The sequence below is a fragment of the Drosophila innubila genome, assembly GCF_004354385.1.
Source record: "Drosophila innubila isolate TH190305 chromosome 2L unlocalized genomic scaffold, UK_Dinn_1.0 4_B_2L, whole genome shotgun sequence".
In the NCBI taxonomy this organism is placed as follows: Eukaryota; Metazoa; Arthropoda; class Insecta; order Diptera; family Drosophilidae; genus Drosophila; species Drosophila innubila.
The window spans coordinates 2,487,278-2,505,304 of NW_022995372.1; the positions used below are offsets into that span (position 1 = coordinate 2,487,278).

Below are 18,027 nucleotides of genomic sequence, written 5' to 3' on the forward strand. Positions count from 1 at the left end.
GCGATATATCTAATTTAATCTCTGATTTTTAGTAAGTATCTCGAAACAAAGTTTAATTTTCAATAATTTTCAGCTTTTAAGATAAGTGCAAATGCGACTAATAACAAATTTAAAACACTACATTAACTAGCTAAACTACTACAGAAAACAAAAGACGAGGCTTAAATAATTTTGTTACAGCTCTTTATTACATAAAGCGAGAGATTTGGGTCTCATCCAAGTCCCAGTTTCAGTTTCAGTTTCAGTCTCAGTCTTCATCGCCATTTCAATTTTATTTCAGTTAAAACCCGAATTTGTTTATCGACTAAGTTCGCTACACTTCAAAGCGTTGTTAAAGTAAATGTTGATGATAATGATGATGATGATGCTGGTAATGCTGTTAATGATGATGAGTGTGGGTTGTTGGCGGAAGTTACCTGATGCCTAACTGGGTCTTTAGTGGTGCCTACCTGGCGACTTAATAAATTGGAGACACTTTTACGCGACGTTTATGGGCCACAAATGTCGCAGGTTGCTCCCAAATCGCTCTCCTTCTCCACATAAATATTCAAAGCGAATCCAAAAGCGAATAACCCACAAAAAAAATGTTTATTTATGCCGCATATATAACCATTATAATCAAATTAATACACTCACTAAGTGCAATCAAAATAACATAAATAACTTTTCGGCTGCGTGGCCAAAAAAAGAGTTATGCGTTTATAATTTGGACTTAAAATTGCGCTACCTGCGAATCAATAATGCAGCTTATCGATATGAATAGTCATTTGGTGACACACTATTCATTAATAGATAATTTAAAATTAATCATTATTCAAAATCAATAATTATATTATTTATAATACAGCAATATATCATTTTAAAATTACTGACATGCTTATGTGACTTTTGACTTTTGACACTTAATTGGTGAGACACAATTTGTTATTAAATTTTTAATTCATTAGACTAATAAATCATTTAAATAATTCATGAAATAAAGGCATTCACTTTTAAATTGTGACAGTTAATTGGTAACATACAATTAATTAATAAATCAAAGATATATAGATAAGACGTGATTAATGTTCAATTTTAATAAAAATATCAATGAATCATTTCTAATGTATAAAGTGATAAGCAAAGAAGTTGTGAATATTATATATTGGACACGTTTTATATTAAAAAGAATATTTATAATAATAAAATATAACAGAAATAAAAATTAAAAATAAATAAAGCGCTTAAGTGTTCCGAAAAACAATTGGTGACACTTTAATTTACATATTTGAGATAAATTACTGAATCAAAAAAAAAAAAAAAAATGGGATTAAAATAATAAAATGGTCTATTTTCTACTGAAAATTTAATAATACGATTGTTTCAGAATCACTTTGAATTTAATTTAAAGTAAGATTTTGTCTTTGACTGTAAATTTTTTATCAGATTTATTTGAAGAATTTTGAAGTGAAAAGTTTAGAAGCAGTTTGGATAATGTAGAGAGTAAGATACAATTTTAATCGTTTAGATGTCATGGTTGTCTTATATATTTGTAGACTACAAATTATTTCGAGTTCTGTATCCACTGTTTCCACATTTATTCGATTGTGAGCTATTTATAAACATCAGTTGAGAATTTGAGGAGAGCAACAGAGATAGATATTTTTCAAACAGTTTTGAAGATTGTGCCTGAATATAAAAGCCAAAAAGTCTGCGTTGAAGGCAGCCAAGCATTACAGATGTGTTTGCTAATGACTTCCCCACTGATACCAATAATTTTTATTAGTTTACAGTATTTGAAAAAAATTACAGGCAGAGTGATCATAAAAAGAAAACAATTAAAGATGGTACAAAATATGTAATGGTTATTATTATGTTAATTTGCAGATTGCACCTTGATATTCTTTTGAATGTAATGTTTATCTTATCGACTAAACACTTTACTTTGATAGTTTTATAGGTAATTCAAGCTTCAGTTTAGCCTCTTATCACTTTTCGCTTGGTTTTGAATTGATTTTTATTATTTCTTCTATTTTTAGTTTGTAAATTTTTGGTTTTTATGACGCGTGCGACGAATTTGATGACGCTGCCGTTAGCCAAATCTGTTTCACAGTCAACGTCATGTACTATGGGCAAAAAGTCGTTTTTATTGTTTAGTATTTTAAAATTACTTTGATTTTTTTTTAAATCGTATCTGTGAATGAATTAACAACTTATATATTAACTTTATATTCATACTAGGAAAACCAAAATTTGAAAACCAAAATGGTCATGTAACTCGAAAATACAAATTTGGTGAATTTTGCGAAGTTGGTAAGACGCATTTTACTTAAATTGCATGCTGTAAAAAGTAGATCTTTTGCCAATAGTGGCAACAGCATCTGCAACATGGCTGATGAAGTCGGCCCACGCACAACAGGAAGTCTTTTTGGCCATTGCCTCTGCCTTTGAGACATTTGCTTTTGCTTTGGTTCGTTGGTTTCTTTCTCGGATTGAAGCCATGGAGCAACTGCAACATCAGACACGACTTTCATGTTATGTTTGCCATTTGTTGTTGTTGTTGTTGCTGTTGTAGTTGTAGTTGTAGTTGTTGCCTGTGTTTTGGCAGCAATTAATCGACATTAAAATTTATAACGCTGTGATAATTAATGGTCTGCTAATATGCCATAAAATTAGTTTGCTTGCAACGTTCAATTAAGGATTTTGCTTGTAACACAAATACAAATGTGTATCTATTTATCTTTCCCAGTTGCGTGTGTGTAGTTGTGTTTTGTTGTGTGTTGTATGTTGTGTGTGTGTGAGACTTCCCCGTTAGCATAAATCAAAATGCTTATCACGCACTTATGAGTGCGACGCCTTCGAAAGCAACTTTATCGGCTCATTTTGCTGACTCAGCAAGAGAGTTGAATGCGTGTCGTGTCACGATGTGGAGACGAGTCACGATAGCTAATTACAAACGCAAAATAGAATTATTTGATTTAGAAAATTATAATTTTTTCTATATATAAAACACTAAAAATCTTTTAAAAGTTGATCAAAAACATGTCAATTACATTTTCCGATATGCACAGAATAAATTTTCTCTCATTTTTCATCCAAAGTGAAAACATCTGTCGATTTATATCAAATAGCAAATCCCCATTTGAGGTAAAAGTCTTGTGACAGAAGCATATTAAAGACCCAACATTTTCTTTATTAAATTAATGGTCCCAATGTTAAGGTTAGGTAAAAGTAAAAAGTTTCATTATTATATGTAGCAAAAAAAATTAAAATTAACGCACTTTGATTTTGTCTTATTTATGTTGTGTCAAAATTTCAGACTTGTACGACTTATGGCTTGGGCTGCTCGATGGTCAGTCAGTCAGATCAAAGAGTTTTATATGTATTTAAAATATTTTCCCTTTCCGCATACTACGAAAAAGCTTCCAGTTTTCTTGTCACTAAGAATATTTATTTCAAATATAAATACTAACTTCGATTTCGTCACCAGAATTTAATTATCTTAAATTTAGTTAAAATATCGTGAGTATCACGTGCCCATCTCTAGTTAAGAAGGTGTTCCCTAGATGCCGCTGCTTTGCTGCGAAACGACATCCTCCTAATTGCCTACAAATTCGCAACGATTGAGAATGTGAATGCGGCGCGTAATTGCATAACTTGTGCTCCTACAAAAGGTGTAGAGTGAAGAAGGACAGGAAGGCAGGGAGTCAAAGGTCACGAAGGAAATACCATAATTCGCCGTATTGTGTTGACTTTGATTTTCGAGAAGACGCTGCCCAAGGGTCCGCTGCCTTTTGCCAGTTGCCAGTTTCCATTTGCCAGTGTTGCCTTTCAAATGTCTTGAATTGAATTGAAATGCGAAAATTTGAAACATGAGCTGCTGAGGGGCGACTCAAAAGTCAATAACGAACGCCAGGAAGTCACCTCGCAAGGAGCAACCGGTTTCCTTTTCAGTTTCTCGTCCACCTCGTCTACAGTACAGTGGGAAAAATTACTAGATTAGCTAACAATTACAAATATATTTAAAAGTAACCAGTCAGTCTGTTTTTTCTCAAGTTACAATGTTTAGTGTGGCTTTCAATAAAGTTGTTTTCTTTATATTTATATTAATTGTAACTTTAAAAAATTTGTTAAAAAATTAAAAAAAAAACATGTAATTTTCAAAATTTTTGTTATGGGAGTTCTTTATTCTTGTTTCGACAGAGCATATACTAATCTACATTCAGAACATTGCGAATTAATTATTTAGTTTTTCTTTAGTGTCATCTAAAAAAAGTTGACAAAAATTAAAACAAAAGTATGAAAAATGGGTTAAAATAAAAACTAAAATGACAAAAAAAAAACCAATTAAATATTTAAAAGTAAATTATTTAAATTTCAGTAAATGATAGTAGAAAAAATTACCATACGGTTCTACAAGTATTAGTAATAAATTTAATTCAATTCAGTTTTATATGAGCTTATGTATCCTTTTTTCCCACTGTGTAACGTCTCTAAGGCTCGTACTTATTATTATGTTTATTGTTGATGTCGAGTTGGCTCAGAGACCGAGAGACCGAGAGTTTGCTTCCTTTGTGGCCTGTTTTCTTTCTTTATTTTTATTTTTTTTTGCAACTGACCTTTTGGCATGGGAGTATCAGCAACAACAACAAAAACAACAACAAATATGCCAAGTAATATGAATAACTTTGAAGCAGATGGAAATGCCGTCATCATCATCATCAAAAGCAACAGCCAACAGCATTAACATCATTAACATCATCAACGTCATCATCATCATCGTCGTCATCTGATCATCGGCATTTGTCGTGTTTGGATTTAGTCTTAACGCTGCCTCTTAAATTGCCACAGTCAATATGATTTATGTTAATGCTAATGCCGAAATGTCAAGTGTTTAGATGAGTGGGAAATTTCATTTTGTTTATAGTCCCGATGATGTTAGCTTATTTTATTTCGACAACAATCCAATTAGCCCAGCTTTTACCATTTATAGTAAGAGTACAGAGCTGATGAGACTCCAATTGAAATTTGCATAAATATGAAGAGAGCTTTGAAAGTACCTAGAAGCTTGATTTGATCTGTGAGATAAACTGAAAAATACAAGCAATAGTTGTTTTCTAGCTGATGTCTTATTTTTCACAAGTTTTAAAAAATGATTAAACCTGTATTCATTTAATTCAATTGTAGTATAATTTAAAAAAGGGAACTTTACAATTATTTCATTTATTTTAAAAGCACATGAAAGCGGCAATATAAGATATTTAAACTAAATATGAAAGTTTACAATCACATTAAATTTGATATAAAGTTTAGTGAAAGTTCTACTAACTATACTTAATATGTCTATTAAATTTTGACCGCAAGTTGCTAGAATAGCTTTTAAGCACATTAAAGTTGTCAGGAACTGTAGCGAAAGTTCTTTTATCTGTTACAAAAAGCTGCTTAAATTTGAAAAGGATTTATTGAATCAAAAGCTTAATTATGATTTATTTATTAATTTTACTTATTAAAAACTACCATAAAAAAACTTTCAGTTCTACCATTGCCAAGATCAAAATATTAATTAATTTTAAAAATAGTACATTTGGTCTATAATCTACTTTAATTATACTGAAAGTTCTGTTAAATGGCCTTTTAGACTTCCCATTTACCTGGCGGCTATACGCACTTTAGTTTGTAGGCTCTAATCAATTCTAAAGCAAAGTAAAGCCGTAAGTCAAGGCCTTAGTTGGGCGACCCCTTTAGTCCAATTATTTATTTATATGTTCAGAGAGTGACTTCAAGGCTGACATACACTATCTAATGGCATGATAAATTAGTTTATTTGAACTTAAAATAAACTTAACAGAGCCGACAAACAGACAGACAGACAGATAGATATGTTGCTCCCTTTCATATTTTGAATGCATTTTGATTAAGTAGAAAATTGAATATGTTAACTTCTCGAACTCAAACTCAAAATCGTTGTCGACCCTCCCAATGCAACCAAAAATAATTCAGAAATAAAAATTAGAATTCTAAACGCATTAATCATGAGAGTATTTGACATTTTGGTGGGCAACACACAAAATTGATAAAGGCGTTGACTTGAATGCACTTTATCAAGCAGTTGTCACTACTCGAAAACTCAACGGATTGAGTTCAGTTTGTTGCAAGTGTTGCATAGTTGAATCGTGTTGCAGTTGCAATTAAAAAAATTTTAAAACAGAGAAATTGCCAAAGAGACATAAATAGAAATGAAAAGCGCACTGTGCGCTCACAAATGATATTACACCATTAAAAGTGCCATTTAAGTGCAAGGCACGATTTAATTACAGCAAATTGCTAGTTGTTTTCGCCGCTAGGTGGCGTCCCAGTGCATTCAGCAATGTGTTAATCCAATTTATATGACCATTAGATGGGGGACCCACTGACCCAATTTAAGCAACACATACAAGACAAGTTAAAAAGCGATTCAACTCTTGCTTTAGTCAACCAACCGTTTTAGTCAGTCAGTAAGTCAGTCAGTGAGTCAGTCAGTCAGTGAGTGAGTCAATCAGACAGTCTGTGTAATGGTGGAGCAATGTCAAGGTAACCAGTTTTGATTACAAACACGACAGCATGACATAATTGGCAATAGCTGGATGGATGTCTTGCCAACAACAACTCAGCCAGGATGTCCGCCTCACAGAATTTCATAATTTGTGCGAAATGTGAAATTGAAGGCCTGGCACTTGAATTGATTGATTGCCATGCCAATGCAAGACGAACGGAGTCAGCGACCGTTGACTGAGCCAAGTAATTTCCACTTGAGCAGCTCCAGCTACAGTTCCATCTTTTAGCTCCCCAAACACCTCCATCGACTCAATCAAAATCAACATCAGCATCATATGTGGGTCGATTCACATTCGCAAAGTGCAAATTTGAACAATTCAAACATTTTGCATGCATCATAATCAAACTGTGAGTTCTTATGCTTGGGAAAAGTATACTTCAAAATGGGAATATTCACTAACTTAAGGTTTTATATATTGAAAAGATTGGTAAAATAGAGTGAAAAATGTTCTATGCAACATGTTTTGAGGAAATTATAGTATATGGCTAAGCTGACGATTAGAAGAAATAGAGAGAAAAGAGCGCTGAGCAGAGCAGAAAGAAGCATAGTGACAATTTTTCAAAAACTTTTAACGGACATAACTTTGTCAAATCTTAACCGATTTCCTTGCGGAATATAAATAATTTCATTATTTCGCCTCTATTTTGATTCTGCATCAAAATTGGAAAACTTAATTTTTTTTGCATCACTGTCCATTTTTTTTATACCTTGATACTTGACACCTATGTTTTGACACATTTTCAGAAACTTTAGACGAACATAACTTTTTCAAATCTTAACCGATTTCCTTGCGGAATATAAATAATTTCATTATTTCGCCTCTATTTTGATTCTGCATCAAAATTGGAAAACTTAATTTTTTTCCATCACTGTCCATTTTATTTATACCTTGATACTCGACAGCTATCCCTCGAACAATTTTCAAAAACTTCAAAGGGACATAACTTTGTCAAATCTAAACCGATTTCCTAGCGGAATACAAATAATTTCATTATTTCCCTCTACTACTTTGATTTTCCATGCATCATTCTAATTTTCCTGCCATAACTTTGTCAAATCTTAACCGATTTTCCTGCGACATGTCAATTTTATCATTATTTGGCACCTAATTTCATTGTGCTTCAAAATGTTTATAGTTTTACAAGTTTTTAATTATGTGAGGGTATTTGAGGCTTAGCATATCGAATTGGGTTCATCTTTCTTATGATTTCATTGCTTGGGCGAGGCCAGATGCCACACTGCCACATGAGGCGCCTTGCCCTGTGTGCCACATGCCTCATTCCACAATCTTGCATGTTGAATTTGAATCGAAATCTGCTGCGAGTGTCGACGGGTAAATGACTCCAATTTGATTTGTTTGGGTTGCCGTTGTCGAGGGAAGACTCCTCTGCTGCCCCTCTTTCCCTCTCACTTCTTGCACTCCCTCTCCCTCACTCTTCTCCTTCTAATCGTTGTTATTGATGCCTGTTGTTGGCTTGTGTGTTTTTTTTTTAGTTTGCTGTCTGGCAGATAGACGGGGGCAGTCAATATTGTACATATATGCTAAATTGTAAATTGTCTTTATCAATTTGAAGTGCTGCACGGATTATTTATGCAACTTGCCAAGCAAACTTCCATAGATAAAGTGCACAGCTTACGACTTACGACTTGTCTCTGTCTCAGTCTCAGTCTCAGTCTTTTTCTCTGTTGCAGTCTCAGTCTTGAAATGGATTGCTTTGGCTTACTTAGTTGCTTTCGGTATTGGTTTCGATTATGGTTTGTCTTGGGCCTGGGTCGGGTCTTGTCTACAACGCTATTCTGTTCACATGCCTCTATATATATACCCTTCTTTCTTTAGATATGTTCAATTGGGTATTTAAGAAATAGGTATTTGCTAAATAGGCTAAATTAACATATGTGCTTGATTCTTTTAAAAACTGAAGCTATATCTAAAATATTATTACAGTAACAACAAAGATCTCTTCAATGGTATTTAATCAGAATCCAGAGAATGCATTTAAGCATCGAGTTTTAGTTAGTTTTAATAAAAATGGAATATGTGAATTGAAATCAATTATACAGTCCTAAAATTGGGTTGATTTTAAGTAAAAAATTGTTTCGTTTCTTCAATTTGAATTTTCACCTGAAAGTGAAAATCCTTAAACTACTCTAACTTTATTTCGGAAACAGTTTGGTTTTTGATTTCACATTAAGTTGCTTTATTTAAGTCTGATAAAGCGAAAAAAAGATTATTTTTGAATACTTAACCTAAAAGATTAAACCATTTTATGAAATAATACAGAATAGGAAGTTAAAACCTAAACTGGCCTGTAAAGATCCACCTAAAACTAAGTTTTTTAAAATAGAAGAATATAAATTAATTGTATAATTGTTAATTGTATTATTATTATTTTATTATTTAAATAAAAATGATTTTTAAGTCTTTTTTTATGATTTTAGATACCTTTTTGATTTATTTTTTTTATTTATTACGAGTCAGCTATGAACCTGACAGCATTTTATTGTGACTGCAGGGTAACTCGCTGTTGAGCATACTCTCTTAGATTAGTCTTACATGGTTTTTGGGTCAATTTGGGCTTAAATTACGCACTCGAGCACTTGGCCAACGATTGTCGATGGCAAATTCGGGGGCGAGTTGACAGCTCAAAAGGCAGTTGCAGTTTCGGACATTGATTCATAAATGCACTCAAATGAATAAATGAATACATATACCGGAGTACAAACAACTAAATCAGAGCAAACAATGCACAGGATTAAAATGAGAAGCCATCACACACAATAGGACTGTAATCAACGTAGGTCGCTCCCACCCTCACATAAGCACTCCCTCCCTCACTTTTCCTCTGCCTCCCTCACTTTAATTGCAGGCCCTTTGTTTTGTTGTGAATCGGGGCGTGTGCAGGCGGACAGGATTCGAATTTTTGTGGCTTTTGCCCAGTCCATGCAAAATTGTTTCATTTCCACAAATCGAATGTAATCGCCATCGTCATCGGCGGCATCAGCATTGGCATTGTTATCGTAATCGCTTTAGTTTGCCGCCAGAGTTACCGCAACAATTTGGCCAGCTGTCTGTCTGGGGGTTAACCCTGCAATGGAATCAGGGAGTCTTTCTCTCTCCCTTTGTGGGTCAATCAATGAATGCAGTTTTCGTTATATTTTTCCACGCTTCAATCGCTTGACACTCATTGAAATTGCTTCATTTTCCTGGCATCCCATTGAACTTTCACTTTTATTTCACTCAATACTCTTCACAGTGCGTCTTTAATTAGTTTTTTGATACTTTCAACCGAAACTGGGTTTTTATATTTTATCATTTTTTTACCCCTTTTTTTCTGCCTTTTTTTTTGCTGACATTTTTATGGCGGGAAAAGGGTTTAGTCGAATACTTTTTGTAAAACTGTGCAAGCAGACCGTAGTTAATTTTTTCTGATTGATTTATTTGCCTTATTGAAAATGTTTCACTTTTCAACAGCGTGAGGAAATTACGGAATTGGGGATGAGAAAGGTCGCTATAGGATGAGCCTGATGGGCAATCATAATTTCATATTTATTTTGCGAAATTATATTTGTTTTACTTTTGGGCGTTTACACAACTCGTACCAATATGACATGACATGGGGAGGGGAACAGGAAGAAATGAAAGACGGCTATAATTGAAAGTGTGTGTATTGCATGCGAGTTGAGGTAGAAATTGAATCAAAAAGATACTTTTTAAAGGACTAGATATAAAAGTAAATTGCGGATAAAAGACATACAGACAATCTTGGGTAGAAATATGGTAAATTAATTAAAATTTGAAATTTTAAAATTACATATTTTAAAGGAAGTTTAAACTCCCTTCTAACTCATTTATAACAAATTCATGACGTGGGTAGAAAAAAAACAACAGATAACCTTGATTAACAAATTCTCAAATTGTTTAGTAAATTTTCCACTTTGGGGGGCTAAAATTCTTTAAAATCTGTTAGAATTGGATTAAATTATAAGCAAATATTTGAACTTAACAAATTTAATACATACCAAAATCATGACACAATTTTCTAATAAATTTTCCATCTAAAGGGGTTTGACTTGAGTCAGCAATCTTTAAAAAAATTTTTGAAATTGATTTATTGAAGAATAAAATATTTTATTTAACAGTTTTCCACTAAAATTTCGCCTTTGGGGTTAATTTTAGTTAAATACGTCAGAAATGATTTCTAATATTTCTCACTCTCTTAAAAAGTTGCCTATGAATCGAGTTAATATTCCATTTATCAGTATGGTCATCTTTTATTATCACTTTGGAATCGTAAAATTTCAATGTCAAATATTGTTCATTAAACTATCAATATACGAATTTAATATAGTCTTATTATGGCATCACTAATCTGAAATATTTGAATAAAAAATATATATAAATGGTATATATTCTTTTTAATCGTAGTAATTTAAAGTCTTTTGTAACGAAATTAGCATTGTTTTAGTTGGAATTATGATTAACGAGTCAATATGTCAATATGCCTACATGTAAATGGCAACGTTTTTGACCGACTTGCGGTAGCAGTCAATGATGCTGAAGATTATGATCATTATGATTGTGATTATGATTATATTCAGTTAAGAGTTGTGTCTGTTTGGTATTCCCCAGTTTGTTTTATGGGCATGCCAAGTGCTTTATCACATTGAGTAGCATTTATAGCGCATTGTCTAGCGAGACTTACTAGATATGCTTATATATATATATAGCTATAGCTCTACCTCTGATGTTTCAATGATGTTTCAAGTCTCTAGCCATTGGCGAGGGCGAGTCAATTGCTGTTGAAGCGCAACTGCCGCTTTCCCTTTTATTTGAGAGTGTCTTTGAGGCAGGTTAAAGCTATGCATTTGGGTTAGGCTCGTCTCGATCAGATACACTCAGAGAAAAAAATCAGTAAAAAAAAAAATTTTGTTTTTACCATAATATAATTAAATATAATATTTAATTTATATATAAAATACTTAAATGTCAAATAAATATGAACAGTCAATGTGATAAAAAAATAAAATTAATTATGTCAAATTAATTTTTACGTATATTCATAATTGTTTTAAATATTCTCATTGTTATTTAAATTTTTTTAAATTAAGTATGTATTATTTTTGCTAAAAATATTTTGTTTCAATTCAACTCAAAGAATTTTTGTAGTTTATTTTTGTCTTATATCTTATTTTAATATGTTTACAGTTATTATCAAAGATTTCTTTTTTTTTTTTTAGCATTTGTAAATTTTATTGTTCTATTATATTTAAGATATTAATGAGATTATTAATGAATTTTATCGTGTTATATACAATTTTAAATTCTTAATCAGTCATATTATTTATATCTAATATTTTAAATATTTAATTTAGAATTCTCGATGAGTTCAAGCTTGTTATATTTAAAATAGAATTCTCACTACGTAAATTTATTTATGTCTAATATTTTAATTATTGAATTTAGAATTCTCAATGATTTTAAGCTTATTATATTTAATTTAAAAATTTTCAGTCAGCACTTTTCACAAATTATAAGCATTTATGTGATGACATATAAAAATCGAACATTGTAAAATCTACTATTGAAATATATAAAACTTGGTTCAAGTTTTTAAATATAATTACAAATTAATATGCAATTTATTTAAATTGTCTATTCTAATATTTAATTTAAAGTGATTAAAGTGCAAAAGTGACAAAATATTAGTGTAAGTATTTAAATTTCAGAGCATTTTTCTCTGAGTGTAGTGAGTGTAGTGAGTGTAGGGGAAGGTCGTGGAGTTGGGGAAGCGTAACGCTAAATCTGTTGTATGTCATGCACGTCCGCTTGTCTCTAGAGATAAAGAGAGAGAGGGAGAGAGAGAGAGAGAGTGAGTTAACTCTAATGACGTTTGACATATCGCGGCACACGCCTCTAAAACTGTCTGTCTGTCGATTTTCAAATGGAATGACGAATGTGTTGCGACATTTTCAAGTGCAAGGCGCTCAGTCGCAGAGTTGCCGCGTCACGGCAGCAGAGTTGCCAACTCTGCCACGCATGTCAACTACAACAATTTGTCACAAATCAAAACTAAGGCAACCGACAAAAACAAAAAAAAAAGGGGTGTCCTGTCAGAGAGATACCAAAGGAGACAAACAGACAGTGAAAAGAGGCGTTGTAATCCATCAGCAACATTTGCAACGCTTCGATTCAAATGTTGTCCTGGTTGTTGTTTTCCTCGTTGTTGTCCTTGTTGTTGTTGTCGAAGCGTGTCAGGGTTACGCCTCCTGTGTGGCAGCTGGCCAAGAGAGACTTCCTTCCGATCCCGATTCCGATTCCGTTTCAGCTTGAGTTTGAGTTTGAGCTCTCGTGCCCATGTTGCATAATTGCTCGTAAAAATGCGTGCACATAAAAGTCGTTGACCGAACGACCCAAAAAATTACACACAGAGAAAAAAACGCATAGTATACATAAATACAACTCTGTTTGATTTTTCATGGTGGATTAAAATAGAAAGAGTTTAAAAAAAAAATAAAGTACATTTTAATTGAACTAAGAAATACTTAAATACTAGTTAAGATACGTTATACTTAAAAATACTTAAATACTTATAGCAATTATGAATATACATATGTAAAGTAGTACATTTTAATATTTCGTGAAAAACTTTAAGTTAAATATATTTCATATTTTATTTTATGCTTTCACATTTTAAAATTGGTGACTCAGCTTTTAAAGTCGCCGACCTATCCCATAACTAGAACTACAGTTTGAATAATAACTGGGTTCGAACCCTGCCATGTTAAAAAAAATCTGTTACTTACCTGTTCTGTAAATTCTTGAAATTGCACTGAATATGCTTTAAGTAGCACGTAGTATAAAAAAAAATAATTGGTAGAAAATTTTTTTTTTAAATTTTGGCTAGACAGTAAATAGGACTAGAACTTTTTCAATTCAAAAGCCTGGACTCGAGTCCCAACTTAAATTTAAACATAATATAAAGTATATTTTAGTTGAATATATATTTATTTAATCATTTATTAAACATTTTATTTTTTTTAAGTGCTCACACGTTTATAATACTATATCCATATTTAAATCTAAATCATAAATATTACAATTTCAGATAATTTTTCTCTGTGTGTACATTTGAAAAATCCCTTTTTATTTCTTACTCCTTTCCTCGTTGTTGTGACACAAATGAATGCGATTTAACGATTTTATGCGTTGTCTCTTCAGTTTTACAACTTGCTCTAATTAAACGCAATTAGTTAGACTTGCAGCTGCTTCAGTTTCATTCCTTTTTACTTCTGCTTTCAAAATCATTAGGAACAGCAGTAAATTAGTCGGAAAATGCATAAAATTTTGCTGTCACAAATCTCATAAAAAATGTGGAAAAATATTGTACATCAAGCTCAACTCGAGAGCTATAAAAAAAAAAGAATTTGATTTGATTTTTTCTGTTCTATTAAATTTTGGGCTGCATTGTTGTTGCTGTTGTTACCCTAGGTTGACCCCCTATGACGACCCCTCATGTCGCCTGCCTCGGGCTGCCTCTTCACAAATGCATTTTTTATGCAAAATGAAAATAAGTTTTTCATTTGTGCTATTCTTATATATACATATTCATTTTTTATGAGTCTATTCACGCCCAATGACAACACACCCCTGAAAAAAACCTAAGAAACATGTATAATATCGGACTATTAGATATCTTAATATTTAAAATCATTGCTTGAATTGTTATGAAATATTCATAATGTTTAAAGGATACGCTAAAAACCAATAATAACAAAGATCAAAATTGTAGTTGAAGATTTTTAGTAGGAACTCATTTGAAAAAGTTTCTTAGAGCTCGGAACAAAGTTTTAGATTTGAAAAAAAATTTAATGCGAACTCTAGCCAATTCCAAATGGGTATAACTTTTGGCTATTTCGATTTGTCTATTGTCTGAATATTAGTTAACATTTTCAAGAAGACTTTAAAACTAAATTTAAATAAATAAAGTCGTCAAACGACAGAAAATTAAAATCAAATATTCTAAGTCGCAAAGTTGAATTAAGTTTGAACGATTTATTATTATTAGTTCATAGAATTAATGTTTTTTATTCAAACACGACTTTATTCACTCTTATGAAAGCTGAAAAATTAGTTGAAAGTAAATTTAAAGACTAAAATTTAATTTATTAATTATTTATTATTAATTATAGAAGTTTTATAAAATAAAAGTCCTCTTAAAATTCTTAAAGAAATTTTTAATATATTTTTCTTTTATTTTAAAATTATCGTACTCTAAAATAGGGAAATAAACTTGTTGTTTTGTTTCTATATTTTAAAGTTTTATTTCCATCCTCTTTCTGTTCGTTCAAGATACCCAACTTCGTAAATTTGTGTAGTTACAGGGTATACAACCTATGAATGACAAGCCCTAAGGCTTGTTGCTTAGATTTTTAATGCCGCTGCCTCATCTCGAACTTGGCATTTAGGCCTTGACTTGCTATAAAGATGGAACTGAAAAGAACGTGGTGACTTTGTCATCGCCTCGAGCGATTACTGATAAATGCCTGGGCACACCTGAGCACACCTTCTAATTAATTAGCAACAACAAATATTTTTGTTAGCTTTAGTAGAGCCAAAAACAGGCGACGCTAATTTGTTGAACTCAGAGTGTCGCCTTCTCCATGTTATTTGAATAACTATGAGTACTTTGAGTGTGAGTGCTAAACGTGGGTGGCTTTAAAGTCTAGAGCTGAAGATGGGAACGGTCCTTTGGTTATGTAATCGCATATGTAGGTAGCTCCCATACTAAAACAAAAACAACAAATAGGAATTCAGCTCAAGGCTGTGCCAAATGAACTCAAGTGAACTTTTTTCAAGCTAAAGATAGAGCACATAACGGAACAAATTACAATGTGAATAATACGCGTGGGCTTTAAAAAGTTGTAAGTTTCAGTTTTGTTTGAAAACAATAACAATAGAAAAGTCTATAATATTATAATATAAAATAATTGGCAAAAAAAGTTGAAAAATATAGATATTTAACAAAAAAAATGTTACTGCATTAAATTTTCTCTTTTACTTAACAAAAGAAAATGCTGAATACCATTTGAATGCCTCTCAAAATTGCATTATTCATATGCCACTAACATTTGCAATTGTAGATATTCGTTCTAAATGTGTCCAGCATTTTGCGGGAATTTTCTAATTGCAAATTTTTGGTCAACCACTCGAGTATTTTCTTTTCCATTTCCATTTCTATTTCCATTTCACATTTCCCATTTCAATTTCCAAATAATGTAAATTAATGAACCATTAAGTTTTGGTTGAGATTTGTCAGATAATAGATAGAGACTGAGGGCTACTTGATTGCAATCAGAGCGAGTGCGTGTCCCTGGTTAAACTAGGATCATCGACGAGGGTTCGATATGAACAACGACGGGGGGTTGTTTTTATCCAAAATTGCAAATTGCGAATTTCAAGAGATAAAAAAAAATGTTCAATCAACTGTAGAATGCAATGTGTATAGTTAGAATATAGAAAACCTTGGTAGTGCACTTCCTTTGTGAATTTGAAGTACACTAGTCTAAAGAGACTATTTAAGAGAGAGAGTGAGAGAAATGTATCATGTTATGTCGCTGAATCCAGAAGAATCAACTTCAAGCACTCACAACTTTGTTAAAACTGAGCCGATTTTCAATTAGAATAGCATATTGATCAATGTGTCAATAAAGATGAAAGAAAGAGAAATAAACACATAGGAGAGAATGTCAATTGATTTTATTGAAATTGTCCACTAATATACAAATATTTGAATAAAAATTAATAAACCTCACCAAATATTTTATTGAGCTGATAGAACAGCTCTTGATATTAGTACTAATATTTATTTACTCCTTGGTCTTATCAGCATTATGGCTCTTTTTAGAGAGTAATCGTGACCACGAAATTGGAGCCAATTGACGCCCTTTCCATTGCCGGTGTCATTATAAGTTCCAGTCAAGTGGCTGTAAGAATTCAAGTTAATGTACGAAGCTATTAAAAAACAATTAGCATTTTATCATACCTCCAGTGACAAGAATTGTACCACCAGCCGCCAGTGTAAACCTTAGCGCAGTTTAAGCTAGAAATATCATTTTTCCGATCAAATGTGGAAAATTTCATGGTATACTGATATTCAAGGGAATCGCCAGCAGATCCACTGGCTTTTCCCAATGTATTTAGGGCATATTGTTCGTCCTCGTCTGAGATTCCAAATCTGTCATAAGTCTCAAATGCTTCAATTCCCTTGAAATCCTCGAGAATCACAAGCAACTCTTGACTGTAATCTGCTGTAAGTGCGTGAATTTTGTCCAAGCCCAGGAAGAATTCTCCATCTAAATTCCCGAATCCCATTTTGTATGTGTTCCAGTTTCGTTTAAAATTCTCACTTCATCCAAACGTTGCAGAATAATCGTCCAACCTCCTCCTCGAGTGTTCACATCGCAAGAAACTCTAAAGGAGTCGCTACTGTAGCTTGGAATAAGTATCTCGTAGATTCCACTTTTTTAATTGGCGGTTGCTTCAGCACAGTTGCGTCCATAAGATCTTAAAACAGGTAAATCTGCTAACTTGATTATATCATTGTTTGACTTTTCCTGTCTATCTACCTCCGCTCTAAAAAGAAAAACTTAAGTTTAGATTTAAAGTAAATAGATTTCAAACTTAGGAAACTTACTCCAATTCGGTAAGCTGCGAATTGTTTGAATTAAATTCATTAGTTTCGTTTAACTCTGCAATCTGACTAGAATCAGAAAGCATTATTAATGCATTTATTATTAAAATAATGCAAATTATTTTCGACACCATTTTTGCAATTGTAATGAACTGGATACCGACTGAATGGGACTGAAATGAGCTACCGTTTTTATACTTTTGCAGCAAAATGCAATAATTTCTTATCAATTAACCACTTACGATTATCAGTATTATAGCTCGCAAATAACTGTTGACCGAGTAGTGTCTTCACTCAGACTTTGAGCAACCGATTGCATTGTTCGACGACGATTCAAAATGTCTTTTGCGCAAGTATGTGTGTATGTGAAGTTTCGTGGGTTCTACGCGTCACTTGGCTTTGTGAATTTCGCTTGTGAAGAGTGATCTAATTTATTACAAAATGGGACGTGAATGTAATAAAAAAAAAAACTATTCATTTTTTAATCAAAAAAATTAGTTAGAAGTATGGAAAATTTATGTTTAAAATTTCATGAAGATTTAACGTGAAAGTCGAATGTCACAATGTTACACAACGTTCCTTTGTGCATCGAAAAGAAGACAAATTATTTAAAGGACCGTTTGCGTTGACTTTTTCAGTCAATCGGACTTTTAAAGTCTTTTTGTGCGAGCGTCACTCGTATCTCTCATTGTGCGATGTTCGGTAAGAGAGCGTCTCACGGACAGCTCAACGTAAAGCGCTCAACAGCAGTGCTGCCATATC

General features: G+C 32.4%; 1 protein-coding gene across 1 annotated transcript; it reads right to left on the minus strand.

The window, feature by feature from the left end:
- Window positions 1–16,348: 16,348 nt before the first annotated feature.
- LOC117780506 (ficolin-1-like) lies at window positions 16,349–17,359 on the minus strand. Its single transcript, XM_034617063.1, has 3 exons — window positions 17,269–17,359; window positions 16,618–17,207; window positions 16,349–16,558 (listed from the first exon to the last, which is right to left on the minus strand). Exons 2-3 carry the CDS (start codon window positions 16,944–16,946, stop codon window positions 16,438–16,440), a joined length of 450 nt encoding a protein of 149 aa, XP_034472954.1. The 5' UTR covers window positions 16,947–17,207; window positions 17,269–17,359; the 3' UTR covers window positions 16,349–16,437.
- Between the last annotated feature and the right edge of the window lie 668 nt (window positions 17,360–18,027).